A 23,551-nucleotide genomic window follows, 5' to 3' on the forward strand; every position below is an offset into this window, starting at 1 on the left:
TCATCGATTCTTCCGTGAAATCATACTGGTAACTCCGTATTCACTGGAAAATTCTGGGCTTTCCTCAATTCTTATGAAAATTAAATGTTGATACTCCATGAAAACAGCCCCGAAATTCCTCAGGCTGTCTTCCTGATTGAAAGATTGAACTACTTCTACTTGACAAACTGAAAATAGCGAGAAGTAAGTGAGTAGATCACAAAATATTACGAAGTAGAAGTAGAAGTAGCGAAAGTCAGATCTACTTGAGTAAGTACCAGAAGTAGAGGATAACTACTTGAGTACTTCGAAAAAGTAGAAGTACTTCGTTACTGACCACCTCTGGTTATAACCATATATTATCACGACCTGGTTCATGAGCCCTCGCAGCCCGCAGGAGCAGGCTTTCATCGATTTCTAACGTAGACGGACTGCTTTCGGACTTTGAATCTTCATTGAAACTTAGCAGGATTTTTCCATTGAAATAGCATAATTTTAACCGGTTATTTTCGCACTCTCAATTATAATGTTTTGATAAGAGAAGTGTGCGGGTAAACCCGTAGCATGAAGGCTACCCTATTTATTCGATGCCATGATGCATCCAATAGCTGAATAGCTCATTATTTATGTGTGATGAATGATGATATATTGCAAGCCTTATGAAGAGATATTAGGCCTCTGCCATACGACTATACCCTTATGTCGAGTATATCATTGAGAAAATATGCACCGTGGTAGTGCATGATATTTGCAAACATTGCTTTGCATGTAATACAATAAATAGGGCACACTCTCGTTCTGTTGGTATATACCAATGTTAAATGCTACATGATATGAATTAGGAAGTTTCATATCAATTTAGAATAAAATGATTGCAGGTGAATATTCGATTTTTTAAATACCCATAAAAGTATATTTCTAATTAGTTTGCGAGCGAGTGATATTATCGGTTTTCTGATTGCCCAATGTAATGTATCCTTTAATGTTGTCGTGATATCGTGTATGTATTGTTTTGAGGTTTTAAGTGATATTTGTTGTTTAACGAACGCCTAATGTTGTTGATTTGTATTTCAGTAGTCTGCATGAACAGAATGATGTTACTTCGAGTCATTTCAAGATCAGCCGAATACTATGTTATGATGGTATTTCGTTTTATTAGTTACTTTGCCCCTGTATATAAAATTGTTACCTGTCTCCAGTCCATGAGTAGTTATAACCATAGATAGCAGGTTTTGAACGGTATGTTCGGTTTTTTTTTACACGAAGTTCTTTGGCTGAAAGGGGGGAATTTATAACCGAACATTTTGAACAATATATTCGTTTTTTTACACCAAGTTCTTTTGCTAGGAAGGGGGAACTTTTAACGAAATATATTGTTCACGCCATTTTAAGATTTGAGTAATAGGGAGTGTTGTGAACCTTACCAAATTCCCTGAAGTGAAAACCCGAAAGACCTTTGTGAGTCGTCTATTCGAGATATACGTGTGTAATACCACGTAGAGATAGATTTCACTCTATCAACGAATGCAGTCATCTAATGCATGAACACTGAACAGTTACCACGAAAATGGCGAACAAAACCATTGAGTTAAAATCGCCAGTCAAATCATACTCAACAACAACAACCACGTAGAGACATTGATGCATTCGTTGGTGATTATTAGCTGGTTCGGAATTCGATATACATTCATGATATTAGCTGGCTCGGAAGTCGATAGGCATTCATAAGTATTTCGCTGATTGAGAGAAGATAGATTGCATTTCGAACCGTACGTGATATTCAATAAAGTTACAAGCCGGGGAGACGGAAACAAAGTATATTCGTCAGTGTGATCCATCGAATACGTGTGCAATAGACAGGCTTGGTGGTACGTCAGCCAACAAGGTCGTACGGCGTGTACGCCGGTCGTCGAACGAAAGAAGAACACGCAGCGAATTGTAAACGCAACCTTCTTGGAGTCAGATATACAATTATACAACTACAAACGTTCGCTCTGCGTTAAAGTAGCCGCAGCGGTAGGGATTGCAATAAATCAGTTTTTTGTCAGCTAACACTCGTCAGTGATAATCATCAGCAACTAGTAGAGAAGAACATTGTATATCAGCAATCGTAACACCAAATATAACGTTACCTCCATGAGAATTCGAATACTCGAGGAAAACAACCGGATTAAATTCAATTCAATCTGCTATTGTAGATGATACACAACACGTACTCACTACTGATGTACTCCTTCTATTGGCATGAACTTCGCCTACCCATACATGCAGCATTCATTTCGTCGCTTAATTTTTTTCTATTTTCCTTTCCTAACTAAACAATTTTTTACAGCCAGACTGTTCTGAGTCAAGTGTACCTGTTTGATGCTGGTGTGATCAGACTAGATGACCTTCACGGTCTTATCGATCATTCCTATCTAATACCGAATACTGTGCACGCATATTTTCTGTACCACCATCACTGCCGTTTGTTATGTATTTTGGTTCGATGAAAATAAAGACTCTCTCTCTCTCTCTCTCTTACTGTCATGTTATCCTTTCCTTTATCCACTGTGCAAAGTGCATGCCACTCATTTACAAAATGTAGGCCAAGGTTGCAATCTGAATAAAAGAGTACTCTAACTCGTTTAGACTCCCTCCTATCTTTACATCATATCGCAATCGTGTGGTGTATTGATTTGATTAAAATATAATAAAATGATGATGGATGAATGTATGATATTGATGAACGATGTGAATATCCATTATTTCCGTTTATATGCAAATTCTGCCACGATGGCGCCAGGTCAACCTTGAGTTGCAGCTGAATTCGACAATGTGGTTTCTGATTCTGGTTCTGCCGATCTTGGAAATTTTTCTGATATGTCTGGAGTCTGGTTATTCGAAATCACGTTCAACGCAAGAATTTATGCTTCATAATAGGAGTATGAAACACTGTACCGTACTAGTAGGCCGGTTCGGTATTCAAAACATGCTGAACACAACAAAGAGGCATGTTTTGCCCTTCTGGGACTTGGACGAGCCGACGAGGTACGGCATAGTGCAGATGAAATTGAGCTGTCAGACAGGTAATTCGTTAATGGAAGAAATGTAGTGGTACCTGCACCGCCAATACCAAACATTAACCTACTTAGCTCCCGCCTAATCCAGCCCGGTATACTCAAATTTCCTCTTGAATGTTTTGCTTGGTGAACCCAGCACTGTTTTCTTTGATCTGAATTACCATACGGCGTTCGTCAGAAGATCTGAAAATTGTGATATTATAAAGTTAAAAGCTAAATATTCTGAACCGCATTATATACCTGATGGTAATTGATTTTATAATCTATAGACTGACCATACAGTTGTGCTGCTACTGCTGCATATTACCTATTATCCAATATGGAATCGGTGTCTTAGCTCATGCACGCCAAAGATTCTACTGACTAGAGTGACTACGCACAGGTGTGAGGTGTGACGTTGAGAATCGTCTTGGCACACCAAATATATTGCGCGAAGCGTACTGGGATTCCAACCCGGCCTATTATACCACCGTGATTCTATTAGAAAAGGTACGCCATGTGTGAAACACTGATTATTACGATGGGAGCATTATATATTTCAGATTGGAAAATTTTCGAATATTATGAAAAGCGGTTGCCAGATAATTTTAACCTGCATTTATGTCGTGTTTAATACATTATAGCCAGATTTGAATGGCTTTGTATCCTTTGACGAATACTAGGTATCCTAAACAGCATATTAAAAGCCGTTTCAAACTTCGGAAGATGCTTGGAGCTGAGAACCATCGAAATATATCGCGGGGGACATAGCGTAGTGGTGACGATAAGCGCTTACCAATCTGGGGACCCGTTGGAGGTTTATCTGGGCCCCTCTTCCCCGCTGTCACCGTTATTACGGCGAAAAAAAAGCCTCGACGAAAGAAGTCACTCACAAGGAATGCGCAAGAACTAGTAGAATGCGCCACGACTTCAAAAAAAAAAGATCAACATCAAAGAGAACTGTGACATCGGGCACTCTAGGCCGAAATGGATGTGAAATTAAAAGGATCACAACCGCGTGTCGTTCGACATCCTCCTATCTGTTCATTACATGGCATTGTGTCTTATCGCATTGTACATTGTGAGTGGTTGTTCAGTTGAAAAATATAAGTCAATGATTATATATACAGCCGCATATAACGTCGGAAATTCCCTGAATGCACGAATTCAGATTTGTCGGACTTGATGTCGTTTTTAACATATCACAGTCAAAGAAAGAAGAACTTCTTACCTTGCTATGAATAGAAATGTACTTAAATATCACTTACAAAGTCATATTAATCTTTGGAAACCTTTCCGTAGATGAGAAATATCAAGATATATGTAGCGGCAAATTATATCTGAAATTGCTGAGTACCCGAATCCAGATGTGGTAGGGGGAACTTTTCACCCTTATATGAATAGAAGGGGTCCCTAATAAAATTTAAAAATCACTTTCAAACTTCGGAACCATCTTGGAGATCAGAACCATCGAAATATATCCAGGCGCAAGTTATGTCGGAAATTGCGCCTAATATACGCGAACTGACATGTGATGTCGTTTTTCACCTATAGGCTAATAGCATTGGTAGGAAGAACTTTTCACCCATATATGAATAGAAGGGGTCCCAAAGAACATTTAAAAAGCAGTTTCATGCTTCGGAACCTGCGTGGAGACGAGAACCATCGAAATATATCCAAGCGTAAATTATGTGAGAAATTGCCTAATACGGGAATTCAGATGTGCCACACGCGATGGCGATTTTCACCTTTAATAGAACTGGAAGGAAGAACTTTTTCCCCATATATGAATAGAAGGGGTCCCGAAGAACATTTATAAATCAGTTTCATCCTTCGGAACCTGCGTGGAGACGAGAACCATCGAAATATATCCAAGCGTAAATTATGTAGGTATAATTGCCTAATACGGGAATTCAGATGTGCCACACGCGATGGCGATTTTCACCTTTAATAGAACTGGAAGGAAGAACTTTTTCCCCATATATGAATAGAAGGGGTCCCGAAGAACATTTAAAAAGCAGTTTCATCCTTCGGAACCTACGTGGAGACGAGAACCATCGAAATATATCCAAGCGTAAATTATGTAGGAAATTGCCTAATACGGGAATTCAGATGTGCCACACGCGATGGCGATTTTCACCTTTAATAGAACTGGAAGGAAGAACTTTTTCCCCATATATGAATAGAAGGGGTCCCGAAGAACATTTATAAATCAGTTTCATCCTTCGGAACCTGCGTGGAGACGAGAACCATCGAAATATATCCAAGCGTAAATTATGTAGGTATAATTGCCTAATACGGGAATTCAGATGTGCCACACGCGATGGCGATTTTCACCTTTAATAGAACTGGAAGGAAGAACTTTTTCCCCATATATGAATAGAAGGGGTCCCGAAGAACATTTAAAAAGCAGTTTCATCCTTCGGAACCTACGTGGAGACGAGAACCATCGAAATATATCCAAGCGTAAATTATGTAGGAAATTGCCTAATACGGGAATTCAGATGTGCCACACGCGATGGCGATTTTCACCTTTAATAGAACTGGAAGGAAGAACTTTTTCCCCATATATGAATAGAAGGGGTCCCGAAGAACATTTAAAAAGCAGTTTCATCCTTCGGAACCTACGTGGAGACGAGAACCATCGAAATATATCCAAGCGTAAATTATGTAGGAAATTGCCTAATACGGGAATTCAGATGTGCCACACGCGATGGCGATTTTCACCTTTAATAGAACTGGAAGGAAGAACTTTTTCCCCATATATGAATAGAAGGGGTCCCGAAGAACATCTATAAATCAGTTTCATCCTTCGGAACCTGCGTGGAGACGAGAACCATTGAAATATATCCAATCGTAAATTATGTAGGTATAATTGCCTAATACGGGAATTCAGATGTGCCACACGCGATGGCGATTTTAACCTTTAATAGAACTGGAAGGAAGAACTTTTTCCCCATATATGAATAGAAGGGGTCCCGAAGAACATTTGAAAAGCAGTTTCATCCTTCGGAACCTGCGTGGAGACGAGAACCATCGAAATATATCCAAGCGTAAATTATGTATGGGTAATTGCCTGATACGGGAATTCAGATGTGCCACACGCGATGGCGATTTTCACCTTTAATAGAACTGGAAGGAAGAACTTTTTCCCCATCTATGAATAGAAGGGGTCCCGAAGAACATTTATAAATCAGTTTCATTCTTCGGAACCTGCGTGGAGACGAGAACCATCGAAATATATCCAAGCGTAAATTATGTAGGTAATTGCCTAATACGGGAATTCAGATGTGCCACACGCGATGGCGATTTTCACCTTTAATAGAACTGGAAGGAAGAACTTTTTTCCCATATATGAATAGAAGGGGTCCCGAAGAACATTTATAAATCAGTTTCATCCTTCGGAGCCTGCGTGGAGACGAGAACCATCGAAATATATCCAAGCGTAAATTATGTGGGAAATTGCCTAATACGGGAATTCAGATGTGCCACACGCGATGGCGATTTTCACCTTTAATAGAACTGGAAGGAAGAACTTTTTCCCCATATATGAATAGAAGGGGTCCCGAAGAACATTTAAAAAGCAGTTTCATCCTTCGGAACCTACGTGGAGACGAGAACCATCGAAATATATCCAAGCGTAAATTATGTAGGAAATTGCCTAATACGGGAATTCAGATGTGCCACACCCGATGGCGATTTTCACCTTTAATAGAACTGGAAGGAATAACTTTTTCCCCATATATGAATAGAAGGGGTCCCGAAGAACATTTGAAAAGCAGTTTCATCCTTCGGAACCTGCGTGGAGACGAGAACCATCGAAATATATCCAGGCGTAAATTATGTAAGTATAATTGCCTAATACGGGAATTCAGATGTGCCACACGCGATGGCGATTTTAACCTTTAATAGAACTGGAAGGAAGAACTTTTTTCCCATATATCAATAGAAGGGGTCCCGAAGAACATTTGAAAAGCAGTTTCATCCTTCGGAACCTGCGTGGAGACGAGAACCATCGAAATATATCCAAGCGTAAATTATGTATGGGTAATTGCCTGATACGGGAATTCAGATGTGCCACACGCGATGGCGATTTTCACTAGGGATGGTGTGAACGCGAGGTTCACGTTCGCGTTCTGTGTGTGAACCTCGGAAATTTAGAGGTTCGCGTTCACAACAGAACCTTGGTAGGTTCTGCACTGTGAACCTTTTTGGTAAATAGTAATTTGGACTTCACTATAAGATCTTTGGTTAAAATATATTGCATTTCAACTGCGGGTCACTCTATGCATGGCGCTGGCAGCATAAAAAATCAACACTAAACGAGCATGCACCTTGACAACATTAAAAGTTTTACTTGCTTTTTTGTTGCAAAAATTTCTCGAAACATCCAGCTTTCCGTTTGTGAATATTTAGTGACTCTCTGCTGTGAGCTTGACCCGCAACCACACAACATCACGAGCGATATACGTAGTCAGTGAATGATGCTTATTCAACCGATCAATGAGATTGATATCGTTTTCTGATGTAAAAAATCGAGCGGGCGTACTGGATCAATCTTGACTTCATATCCTTACTGTATCATTAAAACCAAATCCGTGCGATTAAGGTGCTGGCTATAACTTGTTGTTTATGGTATCGGTAGCGAGTATAGAAACCCGTTTCACACTCTGCTCAATATCAATGTAGCAATACTCAGACTCCGAACATATTGTCCGGTCTATCAAAGACCGTTAAGGCGTAAGCTTATATTCCCTGGTAAGTCCTCGTCGAAATTGTTGGCAAAGCGACGGAATGTATTGATTTTATGAGATTATTATATGCCTTCATAACCGCGGTTGATACATTTATGTACTTCAGCAATGTGACATTATGTGGCCCGAGTCTTCGCTAGGTATCATAGGCTATCACTTCATTGAAAGATAGGGTTGGAATTAGCAATATGACGTCACGAGGTTCACGTTCGTGTTCACACAGAACCTTTCAAAAAGGTTCGCGTTCACACGAACCCGAACCTTTCAGAGGTTCACACCATCCCTAATTTTCACCTTTAATAGAACTGGAAGGAAGAACTTTTTCCCCATATATGAATAGAAGGGGTCCCGAAGAACATTTATAAATCAGTTTCATTCTTCGGAACCTGCGTGGAGACGAGAACCATCGAAATATATCCAAGCGTAAATTATGTAGGTAATTGCCTAATACGGGAATTCAGATGTGCCACACGCGATGGCGATTTTCACCTTTAATAGAACTGGAAGGAAGAACTTTTTCCCCATATATGAATAGAAGGGGTCCCGAAGAACATTTGAAAAGCAGTTTCATCCTTCGGAACCTGCGCGGAGACGAGAACCATCGAAATATATCCAAGCGTAAATTATGTATGGGTAATTGCCTGATACGGGAATTCAGATGTGCCACACGCGATGGCGATTTTCACCTTTAATAGAACTGGAAGGAAGAACTTTTTCCCCATATATGAATAGGAGGGGTCCCGAAGAACATTTATAAATCAGTTTCATCCTTCGGAACCTGCGTGGAGACGAGAACCATCGAAATATATCCAAGCTTAAATTATGTAGGTATAATTGCCTAATACGGGAATTCAGATGTGCCACACGCGATGGCGATTTTCACCTTTAATAGAACTGGAAGGAAGAACTTTTTCCCCATATATGAATAGGAGGGGTCCCGAAGAACATTTATAAATCAGTTTCATCCTTCGGAACCTGCGTGGAGACGAGAACCATCGAAATATATCCAAGCGTAAATTATGTAGGTATAATTGCCTAATACGGGAATTCAGATGTGCCACACGCGATGGCGATTTTCACCTTTAATAGAACTGGAAGGAAGAACTTTTTCCCCATATATGAATAGGAGGGGTCCCGAAGAACATTTATAAATCAGTTTCATCCTTCGGAACCTGCGTGGAGACGAGAACCATCGAAATATATCCAAGCTTAAATTATGTAGGTATAATTGCCTAATACGGGAATTCAGATGTGCCACACGCGATGGCGATTTTCACCTTTAATAGAACTGGAAGGAATAACTTTTTCCCCATATATGGATAGAAGGGGTCCCGAAGAACATTTATAAATCAGTTTCATCCTTCGGAACCTGCATGGAGACGAGAACCATCGAAATATATCCAAGCTTAAACTATGTAGGTATAATTGCCTAACACGGGAATTCAGATGTGCCACGCGCGATGGCGATTTTCACCTTTAATAGAACTGGAAGGAAGAGCTTTTTCCCCATATATGAATAGAAGGGGTCCCAAAGAACATTTATAAATCAGTTTCATCCTTCGGAAGCTGCGTGGAGACGAGAACCATCGAAATATATCCAAGCGTAAATTATGTATAGGTAATTGCCTGATACGGGAATTAAAATGTGCCACACGCGATGGCGATTTTCACCTTTAATAGAACTGGAAGGAAGAACTTTTTCCCCATATATGAATAGAAGGGGTCCCGAAGAACATTTATAAATCAGTTTCATCCTTCGGAACCTGCGTGGAGACGAGAACCATCGAAATATATCCAAGCTTAAATTGTGTAGGTATAATTGCCTAATACGGGAATTCAGATGTGCCACACGCGATGGCGATTTTCACCTTTAATAGAACTGGAAGGAATAACTTTTTGCCCATATATGAATAGAAGGGGTCCCAAAGAACATTTATAAATCAGTTTCATCCTTCGGAACCTGCGTGGAGACGAGAACCATCGAAATATATCCAAGCGTAAATTATGTAGGTATAATTGCCTAATACGGGAATTCAGATGTGCCACACGCGATGGCGATTTTCACCTTTAATAGAACTGGAAGGAAGAACTTTTTCCCCATATATGAATAGAAGGGGTCCCGAAGAACATTTAAAAAGCAGTTTCATCCTTCGGAACCTGCGTGGAGACGAGAACCATCGAAATATATCCAAGCTTAAATTATGTAGGTATAATTGCCTAATACGGGAATTCAGATGTGCCACACGCGATGGCGATTTTCACCTTTAATAGAACTGGAAGGAAGAACTTTTTCCCCATATATGAATAGAAGGGGTCCCGAAGAACATTTAAAAAGCAGTTTCATCCTTCGGAACCTACGTGGAGACGAGAACCATCGAAATATATCCAAGCGTAAATTATGTAGGAAATTGCCTAATACGGGAATTCAGATGTGCCACACGCGATGGCGATTTTCACCTTTAATAGAACTGGAAGGAAGAACTTTTTCCCCATATATGAATAGAAGGGGTCCCGAAGAACATTTAAAAAGCAGTTTCATCCTTCGGAACCTACGTGGAGACGAGAACCATCGAAATATATCCAAGCGTAAATTATGTAGGAAATTGCCTAATACGGGAATTCAGATGTGCCACACGCGATGGCGATTTTCACCTTTAATAGAACTGGAAGGAAGAACTTTTTCCCCATATATGGATAGAAGGGGTCCCGAAGAACATTTATAAATCAGTTTCATCCTTCGGAACCTGCATGGAGACGAGAACCATCGAAATATATCCAAGCTTAAACTATGTAGGTATAATTGCCTAACACGGGAATTCAGATGTGCCACGCGCGATGGCGATTTTCACCTTTAATAGAACTGGAAGGAAGAGCTTTTTCCCCATATATGAATAGAAGGGGTCCCAAAGAACATTTATAAATCAGTTTCATCCTTCGGAAGCTGCGTGGAGACGAGAACCATCGAAATATATCCAAGCGTAAATTATGTATAGGTAATTGCCTGATACGGGAATTAAAATGTGCCACACGCGATGGCGATTTTCACCTTTAATAGAACTGGAAGGAAGAACTTTTTCCCCATATATGAATAGAAGGGGTCCCAAAGAACATTTATAAATCAGTTTCATCCTTCGGAACCTGCGTGGAGACGAGAACCATCGAAATATATCCAAGCTTAAATTGTGTAGGTATAATTGCCTAATACGGGAATTCAGATGTGCCACACGCGATGGCGATTTTCACCTTTAATAGAACTGGAAGGAATAACTTTTTGCCCATATATGAATAGAAGGGGTCCCAAAGAACATTTATAAATCAGTTTCATCCTTCGGAACCTGCGTGGAGACGAGAACCATCGAAATATATCCAAGCGTAAATTATGTAGGTATAATTGCCTAATACGGGAATTCAGATGTGCCACACGCGATGGCGATTTTCACCTTTAATAGAACTGGAAGGAAGAACTTTTTCCCCATATATGAATAGAAGGGGTCCCGAAGAACATTTAAAAAGCAGTTTCATCCTTCGGAACCTGCGTGGAGACGAGAACCATCGAAATATATCCAAGCTTAAATTATGTAGGTATAATTGCCTAATACGGGAATTCAGATGTGCCACACGCGATGGCGATTTTCACCTTTAATAGAACTGGAAGGAAGAACTTTTTCCCCATATATGAATAGAAGGGGTCCCGAAGAACATTTATAAATCAGTTTCATCCTTCGGAACCTGCGTGGAGACGAGAACCATCGAAATATATCCAAGCTTAAACTATGTGGGTATAATTGCCTAACACGGGAATTCAGATGTGCCACACGCGATGGCGATTTTCACCTTTAATAGAACTGGAAGGAAGAACTTTTTCCCCATATATGAATAGAAGGGGTCCTGAAGAACATTTATAAATCAGTTTCATCCTTCGGAACCTGCGTGGAGACGAGAACCATCGAAATATATCCAAGCGTAAATTATGTATAGGTAATTGCCTGATACGGGAATTCAAATGTGCCACACGCGATGGCGATTTTCAGCTTTAATAGAACTGGAAGGAAGAACTTTTTCCCCATATATGAATAGAAGGGGTCCTGAAGAACATTTATAAATCAGTTTCATCCTTCGGAACCTGCGTGGAGACGAGAACCATCGAAATATATCCAAGCGTAAATTATGTATGGGTAATTGCCTGATACGGGAATTCAGATGTGCGATACGCGATGGCGATTTTCACCTTTAATAGAACTGGAAGGAAGAACTTTTTCCCCATATATGAATATTAGGGGTCCCGAAAAACATTTAAAAATCAGTTTCATCCTTCGGAACCTCCGTGGAGACGAGAACCATCGAAATATATCCAAGCGTAAATTATGTAGGTAATTGCCTGATACGGGAATTCAGATGTGCCATACGTGATGTAGTTTTTAACCTTTAATAGCACTGGTAGGAAGAACTTTTCACCCTTAAAGAGAGGGGGTTCCTACTCCTTGGAAACTTTTTAAAAGCACTTTGAAACTTCGGAACCTAGTTTGAGACGAGATCCATTGAAATATATTCAAGCGCCGCTTCAGACTTCGAAAGAGAAAATCGCACACGCATATATGTTTCATTTCTGAATTGATGATCACCATCAAGGTTTTTCGTCCTCACTCCAATGTAGGCGTACATACAAAATAACCGACTAGAGCAGGGGTTCTCAACCCGCGGCTCGCGGGCCGCATGCGACCCACATACGCTTATTCTGCGGCCGGCGAAATCTTTCAATATGATCGCAATTACTACCGGCATAGTATTGTTACATATTAATTTAGCTACTTAAGCTCTCTTATCGCACCGTCTCTGTTTCGTTTGATTTATTCTTATTCTTCAATGTGTTCTGGTTTCTTGATATTTAGATTCCTATTGTTTTGAATAGGTCTTCGGACCGTTCCATCTGGAGTTATACATACATATCACTAGGGCTGGGCACAATGATTCGAGTACTCGAATCTGAATCGAGTATTAATCTTAAAGATTCGAGTCGAATAGTAAAAGGTGACTTTTTTCGAGTACTGAAATCGTACGCTCCATGTCAATAAGAGTATATTTATCGACGAAAATGATAATTCGATACCATTTTCCAATCTGGAAGCCTTGAAACTTCGATTGCTCGTATGACAGTATACGTTACACGTATTGCAATGCTACAAATTACCTTTACATGGTGTACGACAGGCTTTATATTATTTGTGTCAGGCTAAAAGTTCATATTTGAATTTTGTCATTTGCCAAACTGATGTGACGTCATAATAAGTGATACTCGATTACTCGACTCGTCTCGAAACAAAATACTCGATTCAGAATCGAATCACTCAGGTACTCGATTTTGCCCAGCCCTACATATCACCTGATCTTACAAAAAAGCGTTGCTAGCTAGGTCTCATGCCCAGCAATCCATATTTTGAGGCATGGTTGAGATTGCCGACGACGTTAAAGACGCATGGTTCAAAATTGCTTGGTATATCGCTAAACCCATGAAATCTGCTAGAAATGGTGTGTTTTCAACAAAACGTTACTATAATGTGCGAATCTCTGCTGTTTCCGGAATTTCGCAGCAAGGACAACTTCACCTAACAAATTTCGAAGCTGCAGTTTCACATGTTTTCAAACACGTTGCCGCGTAGACTACTTTAACATAGCATTGCACAATATCCACGGACATTGCAACGCTAATTGTATTGGAGTATTCTATCGGAGTGGATATATTTGTAGACGTAATGCTGACCGGGCAAACGTGGGGGGTGGGAACTAGCAAACAACATCAACTTGACAAAGCTGACATCTGTAACTCTCGCTGCAGGGCATCAGTCATGGATGGAAAGGAGAAGGGTTGATTGGTTTGCTCAGAAATTACCTCGAACATGAGTCTTCTTCTCATATCACTCGGAGCTCAAAATGACAATGGCCTCTGTAACGAAAAAGTTACCGTAATTTTATAGTTGCTCGCTCACGCATTGAAGCAGAGAGTTCAGTTCTCTGGTGCAAGGGTTTGAAGGTGAACACTGCACATACCGACTTGGGACCGAATGCAATGCACGCTTCATGAAGGGATTTACTTGTTCCGTCGGAAGATGACATAATCTCACTAGTAACAGCAACTGAAAGGTTACGAACGCTGTCCATTAAGGCTGTAGAATGCATATAAATGTACTAAATGCCCAATGCCCATATACGACTGGTAAATAGGCTATATTAGCCTAAATATAAGAGTAGTCCACAAATATATGTTACGGTAATAATGTTCTGCGGCACACAGCGGTTTTAGCTGTTTAGATGCGGCCCGTTATGCAAGGAAAGTTGAGAACCCCTGGAATAGAGCAATGATTCTCAAAGCGATGTCGATCCGACATCTCAGCTGTGAAACCGTGGTGACTCTGGTGGAAGAACAAAAAACACTTTCAAATTTCCACGATCTCAGCCTATACAGTCCGGCTGATATTGTCGACGCTAATGCAGGGCGCCCTTTTTAAATCCCTAAAATATATGACAAATATAGCCTCTTATATTTGCTGTCTGTTCAAATATAGTATTTTTTTGCATATTGAGGAAAATATGGTGCCTATATGATATTTAAGGGGGCGAAAACCCGTTTGAAATGGTTAAATTATGTGCGGAATGAGTCGAAACGATAAAAAAGTGGCTAGTTCTGTATAAATCCTTCGCTATTAATCGACACATCAGCTATGCTATCGGTATGGCAGTTGCTGCCAACACATCAACATTCTTCCCTCGATTTTCCCCTCGCATTGCAAAAACGAGAGACGCGTGGTATTAAAATCTGATTAGTGGACGCGATATTCGTATAGCCTACAGTTGATTGCAAAAACGAAGTTGCCAGCGATCAACAATCACCCGCGAATTCGTTGCGCCTGGCATATCGCACTTCTTGAAATCTTAATTATAAGGACTGCACCGTGTGTTGATTAATCTTAGAGAATCAGACATCAGAACGAAAATGATACAATTCTTTTTACACCGCGAGATAATAAAATAAGCTAACTATATTCAAGCATAAAGCACGTGTCCGCACTATATTTGATTGAACATATCACATATCTCGCAACGCCAATATACAATGATATCGTTGTGATCTTGTACGCACGATAACGATGCTATCGAAATGCACGGAGCATTGTACACTGAAAGCACTTTGCAATCATCTACATATATTAATAGGTGAAATTCGATCACTACGAAAAGATCATTGCTGCAGTGAATAAGTTCCAACACTGGATGCTGCTGGTTGGTCACGAATTTCGAATTGCATATGATCGTTCGGCAATTCCAATAAAGCGCATTTATGTATGTACAGGTAATTAATATATCAGATGCCGAAATTTCATTACTAAATCCACTCGGAAGTACGAAAAAAAGCACCGTAGCTGCGGCAGAGAAATTCAAGTAAGATTATTTTACTTAGTCATGCCTATCATATCAATTGTACATAAGAGTACCACATTCATTTTTAGGAGGTATCTGCAAATCAGGAGCGAATCGGTCGATTGCCAATCCATGACGTCCAAGCAATGGAGTATCAGAATGTACGATCATTCCATTCAGCAAGATGGTTACAACTGTGGCGTGTATGTCTTGAAGGTAAAAAAGTTGAGATTTCATTTTACGAAGTGCCCGTCATAGATCAGATTTTCAAAAGTTTGCAGAACAAGTTTTGGGAAGCACAGCTTTATCATTGGCAAGTATTCCGAATGAAGAGACTGACCTTCGGAGATTTCGGCACGAAATCGCAAGGCAAATATTAGACGAATCAGGTAAGGACATCTATATCGAATTAGATAGATGGAAACAGTAGTTCTATATCGATCAACATCATACGTAGTTAATCGGTTTCTTCGATTGTTACAGGGTCATATTTTCTTGTTTTGTTTTGCGAGTAATATATCTATGCTAACGAATCTTATGCATTCCACATTAAGATCCGATCGCCGATATCTGCAGCTTTTGTGCTGACGCATCAACGCTTGATTCATCCTGGGTATGAGCCTTCCATTATTTACTCCAATTATGACAATATTAATTAAAAACATATCATCAATATATCTGAAATATACCTCTGCGATACAATGACCATTTCTATATACCATAAAATGTTTGACAGGAGATGTGCCAAGGATGATGCAACCGGAAATATCACGCGACATGCGCAAGGGACACAGTTAATGGGAATATATTCTGTCCTATTTGTCAGCCATGAGTGACGACTGGAAATCTCATGAGGATTTAAAAAATAATTCATGTTTCTTTTGCTACAATGCACATATTAAATTCGTTGCATCTTTAACTGGTGACTTATACCTGCTGTATCGATATGTATGATGATTGCTGAGAATTATTATTATTATTATATTCTTTATTCACAGTAAAACTGGTAGATACACACATAATCCGGGGAGCAACCTGCCCCCAAAGGAAAATGGCGAGATTGGAGTAAATTTTTAAAATTTCAGTTATACATTCAAATTGTTATTCCTATGCAATACACGGAGAAGTCAGATTACAGAATTGCAGCAGATGAAGAATTGGCAAGGGTTACAGAGCAGAGGTAGAGATGATTGAAGATGAAGAATCGAAATTACAGAAATTATGCTGTGATTCACAAGTGTAATTTTAGTCCAGTGGTGCATTCAAGGCCTTCCGAAGAATGTGCACAGTGCCCAATAATGTGAGTATCTGGATCATGTCGAATCGAACGTTACCCGGAATTTGTTGGATATGCCTCATGAGTTTTTTGCTCACGACCCCTGTAGCACCAATGACTATCGGTACAATGTTTATTTTGCATCGCCACATTTTCTCACATTCCATTTTGAGGTCTGCGTATTTGGAGTATTTTTCTGATTCTTTTTGCAGTAGGTTGTGATCAGCTGGGACAGCCAGTTCAATGAATAAGCATTCTCTTTTCTTTTTTAGTTTGACGATTATATCCGGGCGGTTGCTCCTGATTTCGCGGTCAGTTATAACTGGTACATCCCACAGAATTTTTACTTGTTCGTTTTCTGTCACTGGTGCTGGGCTGTAATCATACCAATTTTTTGTCGAAGTGGTGATGTTAAAATGTTTGCATAATTCAAGATGAATGTAGTGACCAATCCTATTGTGTCTCCATGTGTATTCGGTAGCTGCAAGTGCACCACAGCCGGACATGAGATGTGCTACAGTTTCATTTTGGTTGTGGCACATTCTGCATTTGCCGTCCGTGTTTTGCTTCAGAATTCTTTTGCGATAGTATTTTGTAGGCAGCGATTGGTCTTGTGCTGCGAAAATGAATCCTTCGCTTGCCGGTTTCAGGCCAGAGCTGGATAGCCAGGTCCATGAAAGCTCGTCTACATGGGGCTGTGAAGTTAACTTCTTGTGCTGTCCATGAAGAGGCATCGATTCCCATATCGTTTCTCTCATTTTGAGAATTGCATTTTTGTACTGGACTCGTGCTGCTTTTGCTATTGTTGTGGGTTTGGCAACAGTATTATTATTATTATTATTAATGAGGAGTTTTAAGTGGCGCGTGCCGCCGTTTCCGGCCTTGTGCACCACGGACGTTATCAAGATGATTGCTTACAGTTACCAGATCCAGAAATAAGGTCCGACGTCTGAAACCAGTTTTAGACTTAGTATACTACCTCGATCAATAAATGGGGAGTGGTCCTCCGGAAAGGTTGCGAAGTTTGAAACTGTTTTTAAATATTCTTTGGGACCCCTTTTATTCATATATGGCGAAAACGTTCTTCCTTCCAGTTCTATTAAAGGTGAAAATCGCATTCGCGTGTGGCACATCTGAATTCCCGTATTAGGCAATTTCCTACATAATTTACGCTTGGATATATTTCGATGGTTCTCGTCTCCACGTAGGTTCCGAAGGATGAAACTGCTTTTTAAATGTTCTTCGGGACCCCTTCTATTCATATATGGGGGAAAAGTTCTTCCTTCCAGTTCTATTAAAGGTGAAAATCGCCATCGCGTGTGGCACATCTGAATTCCCGTATTAGGCAATTATACCTACATAATTTACGCTTGGATATATTTCGATGGTTCTCGTCTCCACGCAGGTTCCGAAGGATGAAACTGATTTATAAATGTTCTTCGGGACCCCTTCTATTCATATATGGGGAAAAAGTTCTTCCTTCCAGTTCTATTAAAGGTGAAAATCGCCATCGCGTGTGGCACATCTGAATTCCCGTATTAGGCAATTTCCTACATAATTTACGCTTGGATATATTTCGATGGTTCTCGTCTCCACGTAGGTTCCGAAGGATGAAACTGCTTTTTAAATGTTCTTCGGGACCCCTTCTATTCATATATGGGGAAAAAGTTCTTCCTTCCAGTTCTATTAAAGGTGAAAATCGCCATCGCGTGTGGCACATCTGAATTCCCGTATTAGGCAATTATACCTACATAATTTACGCTTGGATATATTTCGATGGTTCTCGTCTCCACGCAGGTTCCGAAGGATGAAACTGATTTATAAATGTTCTTCGGGACCCCTTCTATTCATATATGGGGAAAAAGTTCTTCCTTCCAGTTCTATTAAAGGTGAAAATCGCCATCGCGTGTGGCACATCTGAATTCCCGTATTAGGCAATTTCCTACATAATTTACGCTTGGATATATTTCGATGGTTCTCGTCTCCACGTAGGTTCCGAAGGATGAAACTGCTTTTTAAATGTTCTTCGGGACCCCTTCTATTCATATATGGGGAAAAAGTTCTTCCTTCCAGTTCTATTAAAGGTGAAAATCGCCATCGCGTGTGGCACATCTGAATTCCCGTATCAGGCAATTATACCTACATAATTTACGCTTGGATATATTTCGATGGTTCTCGTCTCCACGCCGGTTCCGAAGGATGAAACTGATTTTTAAATGTTTTTCGGGACCCCTTCTATTCATATATGGGGAAAAAGTTCTTCCTTCCAGTTCTGTTAAAGGTGAAAATCGCCATCGCGTGTGGCACATCTGAATTCCCGTATCAGGCAATTACCCATACATAATTTACGCTTGGATATATTTCGATGGTTCTCGTCTCCACGCAGGTTCCGAAGGATGAAACTGATTTATAAATGTTCTTTGGGACCCCTTCTATTCATATATGGGGAAAAAGTTCTTCCTTCCAGTTCTATTAAAGGTGAAAATCGCCATCGCGTGTGGCACATCTGAATTCCCGTATTAGGCAATTACCTACATAATTTACGCTTGGATATATTTCGATGGTTCTCGTCTCCACGCAGGTTCCGAAGAATGAAACTGATTTATAAATGTTCTTCGGGACCCCTTCTATTCATAGATGGGGAAAAAGTTCTTCCTTCCAGTTCTATATTAAAGGTGAAAATCGCCATCGCGTGTGGCACATCTGAATTCCCGTATCAGGCAATTACCCATACATAATTTACGCTTGGATATATTTCGATGGTTCTCGTCTCCACGCAGGTTCCGAAGGATGAAACTGCTTTTCAAATGTTCTTCGGGACCCCTTCTATTCATATATGGGAAAAAAGTTCTTCCTTCCAGTTCTATTAATGGTGAAAATCGCATTCGCGTGTGGCACATCTGAATTCCCGTATTAGGCAATTTCCTACATAATTTACGCTTGGATATATTTCGATGGTTCTCGTCTCCACGTAGGTTCCGAAGGATGAAACTGCTTTTTAAATGTTCTTCGGGACCCCTTCTATTCATATATGGGGAAAAAGTTCTTCCTTCCAGTTCTATTAAAGGTGAAAATCGCCATCGCGTGTGGCACATCTGAATTCCCGTATTAGGCAATTATACCTACATAATTTACGCTTGGATATATTTCGATGGTTCTCGTCTCCACGCAGGTTCCGAATGATGAAACTGATTTATAAATGTTCTTCGGGACCCCTTCTATTCATATATGGGGAAAAAGTTCTTCCATCCAGTTCTATTAAAGGTGAAAATCGCCATCGCGTGTGGCACATCTGAATTCCCGTATTAGGCAATTTCCTACATAATTTACGCTTGGATATATTTCGATGGTTCTCGTCTCCACGTAGGTTCCGAAGGATGAAACTGCTTTTTAAATGTTCTTCGGGACCCCTTCTATTCATATATGGGGAAAAAGTTCTTCCTTCCAGTTCTATTAAAGGTGAAAATCGCCATCGCGTGTGGCACATCTGAATTCCCGTATTAGGCAATTATACCTACATAATTTACGCTTGGATATATTTCGATGGTTCTCGTCTCCACGCAGGTTCCGAAGGATGAAACTGATTTATAAATGTTCTTCGGGACCCCTTCTATTCATATATGGGGAAAAAGTTCTTCCTTCCAGTTCTATTAAAGCTGAAAATCGCCATCGCGTGTGGCACATCTGAATTCCCGTATTAGGCAATTTCCTACATAATTTACGCTTGGATATATTTCGATGGTTCTCGTCTCCACGTAGGTTCCGAAGGATGAAACTGCTTTTTAAATGTTCTTCGGGACCCCTTCTATTCATATATGGGGAAAAAGTTCTTCCTTCCAGTTCTATTAAAGGTGAAAATCGCCATCGCGTGTGGCACATCTGAATTCCCGTATTAGGCAATTTCCCACATAATTTACGCTTGGATATATTTCGATGGTTCTCGTCTCCACGCAGGTTCCGAAGGATGAAACTGATTTATAAATGTTCTTCGGGACCCCTTCTATTCATATATGCGGAAAAAGCTCTTCCTTCCAGTTCTATTAAAGGTGAAAATCGCCATCGCGTGTGGCACATCTGAATTCCCGTATTAGGCAATTACCTACATAATTTACGCTTGGATATATTTCGATGGTTCTCGTCTCCACGCAGGTTCCGAAGGATGAAACTGATTTATAAATGTTCTTCGGGACCCCTTCTATTCATATATGGGGAAAAAGTTCTTCCTTCCAGTTCTATTAAAGCTGAAAATCGCCATCGCGTGTGGCACATCTGAATTCCCGTATTAGGCAATTTCCTACATAATTTACGCTTGGATATATTTCGATGGTTCTCGTCTCCACGTAGGTTCCGAAGGATGAAACTGCTTTTTAAATGTTCTTCGGGACCCCTTCTATTCATATATGGGGAAAAAGTTCTTCCTTCCAGTTCTATTAAAGGTGAAAATCGCCATCGCGTGTGGCACATCTGAATTCCCGTATTAGGCAATTACCTACATAATTTACGCTTGGATATATTTCGATGGTTCTCGTCTCCACGTAGGTTCCGAAGGATGAAACTGCTTTTTAAATGTTCTTCGGGACCCCTTCTATTCATATATGGGGAAAAAGTTCTTCCTTCCAGTTCTATTAAAGGTGAAAATCGCCATCGCGTGTGGCACATCTGAATTCCCGTATTAGGCAATTACCTACATAATTTACGCTTGGATATATTTCGATGGTTCTCGTCTTCACGCAGGTTCCGAAGGATGAAACTGCTTTTTAAATGTTCTTTGGGACCCGTTCTATTCATAATAGGGTGATAAGTTCTTCCTACCAGTTCTATTAAAGGTGAACATCGCCATCGCGTCTGGCACATCTAAATTCCCGTATTAGGCAATTTCCTACATAATTTACGCTTGGATATATTTCGATGGTTCTCGTCTCCACGTAGGTTCCGAAGCATGAAACTGCTTTTTAAATGTTCTTTGATACCCCTTCTATTCATATATGGGTGAAAAGTTCTTCCTACCAATGCTATTAGCCCATAGGTGAAAAACGACATCACATGTCAGTTCGCGTATATTAGGCGCAATTTCCGACATAACTTGCGCCTGGATATATTTCGATGGTTCTGATCTCCAAGATGGTTCCGAAGTTTGAAAGTGATTTTTAAATTTTATTTGGGACCCCTTCTATTTATATAAGGGTGAAAAGTTCCCCCTACCACATCTGGATTCGGGTACTCAGCAATTTCAGATATAATTTGCCGCTACATATATCTTGATATTTCTCATCTACGGAAAGGTTTCCAAAGATTAATATGACTTTGTAAGTGATATTTAAGTACATTTCTATTCATAGCAAGGTAAGAAGTTCTTCTTTCTTTGACTGTGATATGTTAAAAACGACATCAAGTCCGACAAATCTGAATTCGTGCATTCAGGGAATTTCCGACGTTATATGCGGCTGTATATATAATCATTGACTTATATTTTTCAACTGAACAACCACTCACAATGTACAATGCGATAAGACACAATGCCATGTAATGAACAGATAGGAGCATGTCGAACGACACGCGGTTGTGATCCTTTTAATTTCACATCCATTTCGGCCTAGAGTGCCCGATGTCACAGTTCTCTTTGATGTTGATCTTTTTTTTTTTGAAGTCGTGGCGCATTCTACTAGTTCTTGCGCATTCCTTGTGAGTGAATTCTTTCGTCGAGGCTTTTTTTCGCCGTAATAACGGTGACAGCGGGGAAGAGGGGCCCAGATAAACCTCCAACGGGTCCCCAGATTGGTAAGCGCTTATCGTCACCACTACGCTATGTCCCCCGCGATATATTTCGATGGTTCTCAGCTCCAAGCATCTTCCGAAGTTTGAAACGGCTTTTAATATGTTGTTTAGGATACCTAGTATTCGTCAAAGGATACAAAGCCATTCAACTCTGGCTATAATGCATTAAACACGACATAAATGCAGGTTAAAATTATCTGGCAACCGCTTTTCATAATATTCGAAAATTTTCCAATCTGAAATATATAATGCTCCCATCGTAATAATCAGTGTTTCCCATATGGCGTACTTTTTCTAATAGAATCACGGTGGTCCTATTATTGATTTGATTTTGTGTGTGGTCCAAATTTTTTTTTAAAAGTCCACAAAGCTGAGCTGTTTCTGAGGTACAAAATCACTAGGAGCTGTTGCTGACATTCTGCATGTATGGATAGAAAGATATATATTTTAGTATCAGATATTCCAATTACATGATAGTTATGTTATGAACATTAGCAGGTAGGCCTATATAATGTAATTACATGACGGTTGCCAGTAAACTCGCCCCAAAGTAAATTCGGCCCAGGCAAATTCGGCCATTACATCAGTAAATTCGGCCCACCGAGAATATTGTATTAAGATGTATTACCAACCGTTAACATGAATTAATTACAGAATTATACTATTATTAAGTGATTTGGATGTCAGGGTATGCGTAGATCGCGTAATCACGGGAGATAGCGCGGATATTCACGGGGACCGAATTTACCGACGGCCGAATTCACCGGTCAATTCACTGGTTACTCGGTCAATTCTGCCCTCGGAGAATTTTTTATAAAAATGTATTACCAACTATTAATGTGAATTAATTTCATAATTATAATATTATCAAGTGATTTGGGGAACAGGGTATGCGTATAAATATATAGATGTATATATATATGCCGATGTTTACGGGGCCGAATTTACCGACAGCCGAATTCAATCGGTATATTCGGCCCTCGGAGAACATTGTGTGAAATTGTATTACGAACTAATAATGTGTATTGTATTACATAATTATAATATTATCTAACCTGAACCCTAACACTATTCCTAACCCTAATTCTAACCTAACCCTAACCCTAATCCTAACCTAACCCTGATCTTAACCTGACCTAACCCTAATCCTAACCCTAATCCTAACCCTAACGCTAATCCTAACCCTAAACCTAATAACTAATAACTAATAATGTGTATTATATTACATAATTATAATATTATCAAGTGATTTGGAGGTTAGGGGTTACGTTTAGGGTTAGGATTAGCGTTAGGGTTAGGATTATGTTAGGGTT

At 40.0% G+C, this 23,551-nt stretch overlaps 1 protein-coding gene and 1 long non-coding RNA gene across 3 annotated transcripts in view; both read left to right on the top strand.

Annotated features, from left to right (window-relative positions):
• LOC145435257 (uncharacterized) overlaps window positions 1-23,364 on the top strand; it is a 344,196-nt gene extending 320,832 nt beyond the window's left edge. The window contains exon 3 of the long non-coding RNA XR_013913765.1: window positions 23,147-23,364. This is a non-coding gene — a long non-coding RNA (uncharacterized LOC145435257). The remainder of the gene's footprint in view (window positions 1-23,146) is intronic.
• Window positions 12,122-16,963, top strand: LOC145436472 (uncharacterized). 2 transcript variants are annotated; one of them, XM_080313827.1, is made up of 6 exons: window positions 12,122-15,049; window positions 15,120-15,208; window positions 15,277-15,403; window positions 15,462-15,576; window positions 15,742-15,800; window positions 15,924-16,963. In XM_080313827.1, exons 1-6 carry the CDS (start codon window positions 15,041-15,043, stop codon window positions 15,939-15,941), a joined length of 417 nt encoding a protein of 138 aa, XP_080169953.1. In that variant the 5' UTR covers window positions 12,122-15,040; the 3' UTR covers window positions 15,942-16,963. The 2 variants fall into 2 exon arrangements, with proteins under 2 accessions (XP_080169953.1, XP_080169952.1); XM_080313826.1 differs by having other exon boundaries at window positions 12,122-15,208.
• Window positions 23,365-23,551: the final 187 nt, after the last annotated feature.

The sequence above is a fragment of the Botryllus schlosseri genome, chromosome 3, assembly GCF_051294905.1.
Source record: "Botryllus schlosseri isolate E-star chromosome 3, Bs_hap1, whole genome shotgun sequence".
Taxonomy (NCBI): domain Eukaryota; kingdom Metazoa; phylum Chordata; class Ascidiacea; order Stolidobranchia; family Styelidae; genus Botryllus; species Botryllus schlosseri.

What these genes read in the sequence shown, in the direction of transcription:
- LOC145436472 (XM_080313826.1), top strand. Translation starts at nt 15,108, where the DNA reads ATGTATGTACAGGTAATTAATATATCAGATGCCGAAATTTCATTACTA. An exon ending in GCTGCGGCAGAGAAATTCAA is followed by an intron (nt 15,209 to 15,276) that starts GTAAGATTATTT and finishes ATTCATTTTTAG; the next exon opens with GAGGTATCTGCAAATCAGGA. An exon ending in GCAAATATTAGACGAATCAG is followed by an intron (nt 15,577 to 15,741) that starts GTAAGGACATCT and finishes TTCCACATTAAG; the next exon opens with ATCCGATCGCCGATATCTGC.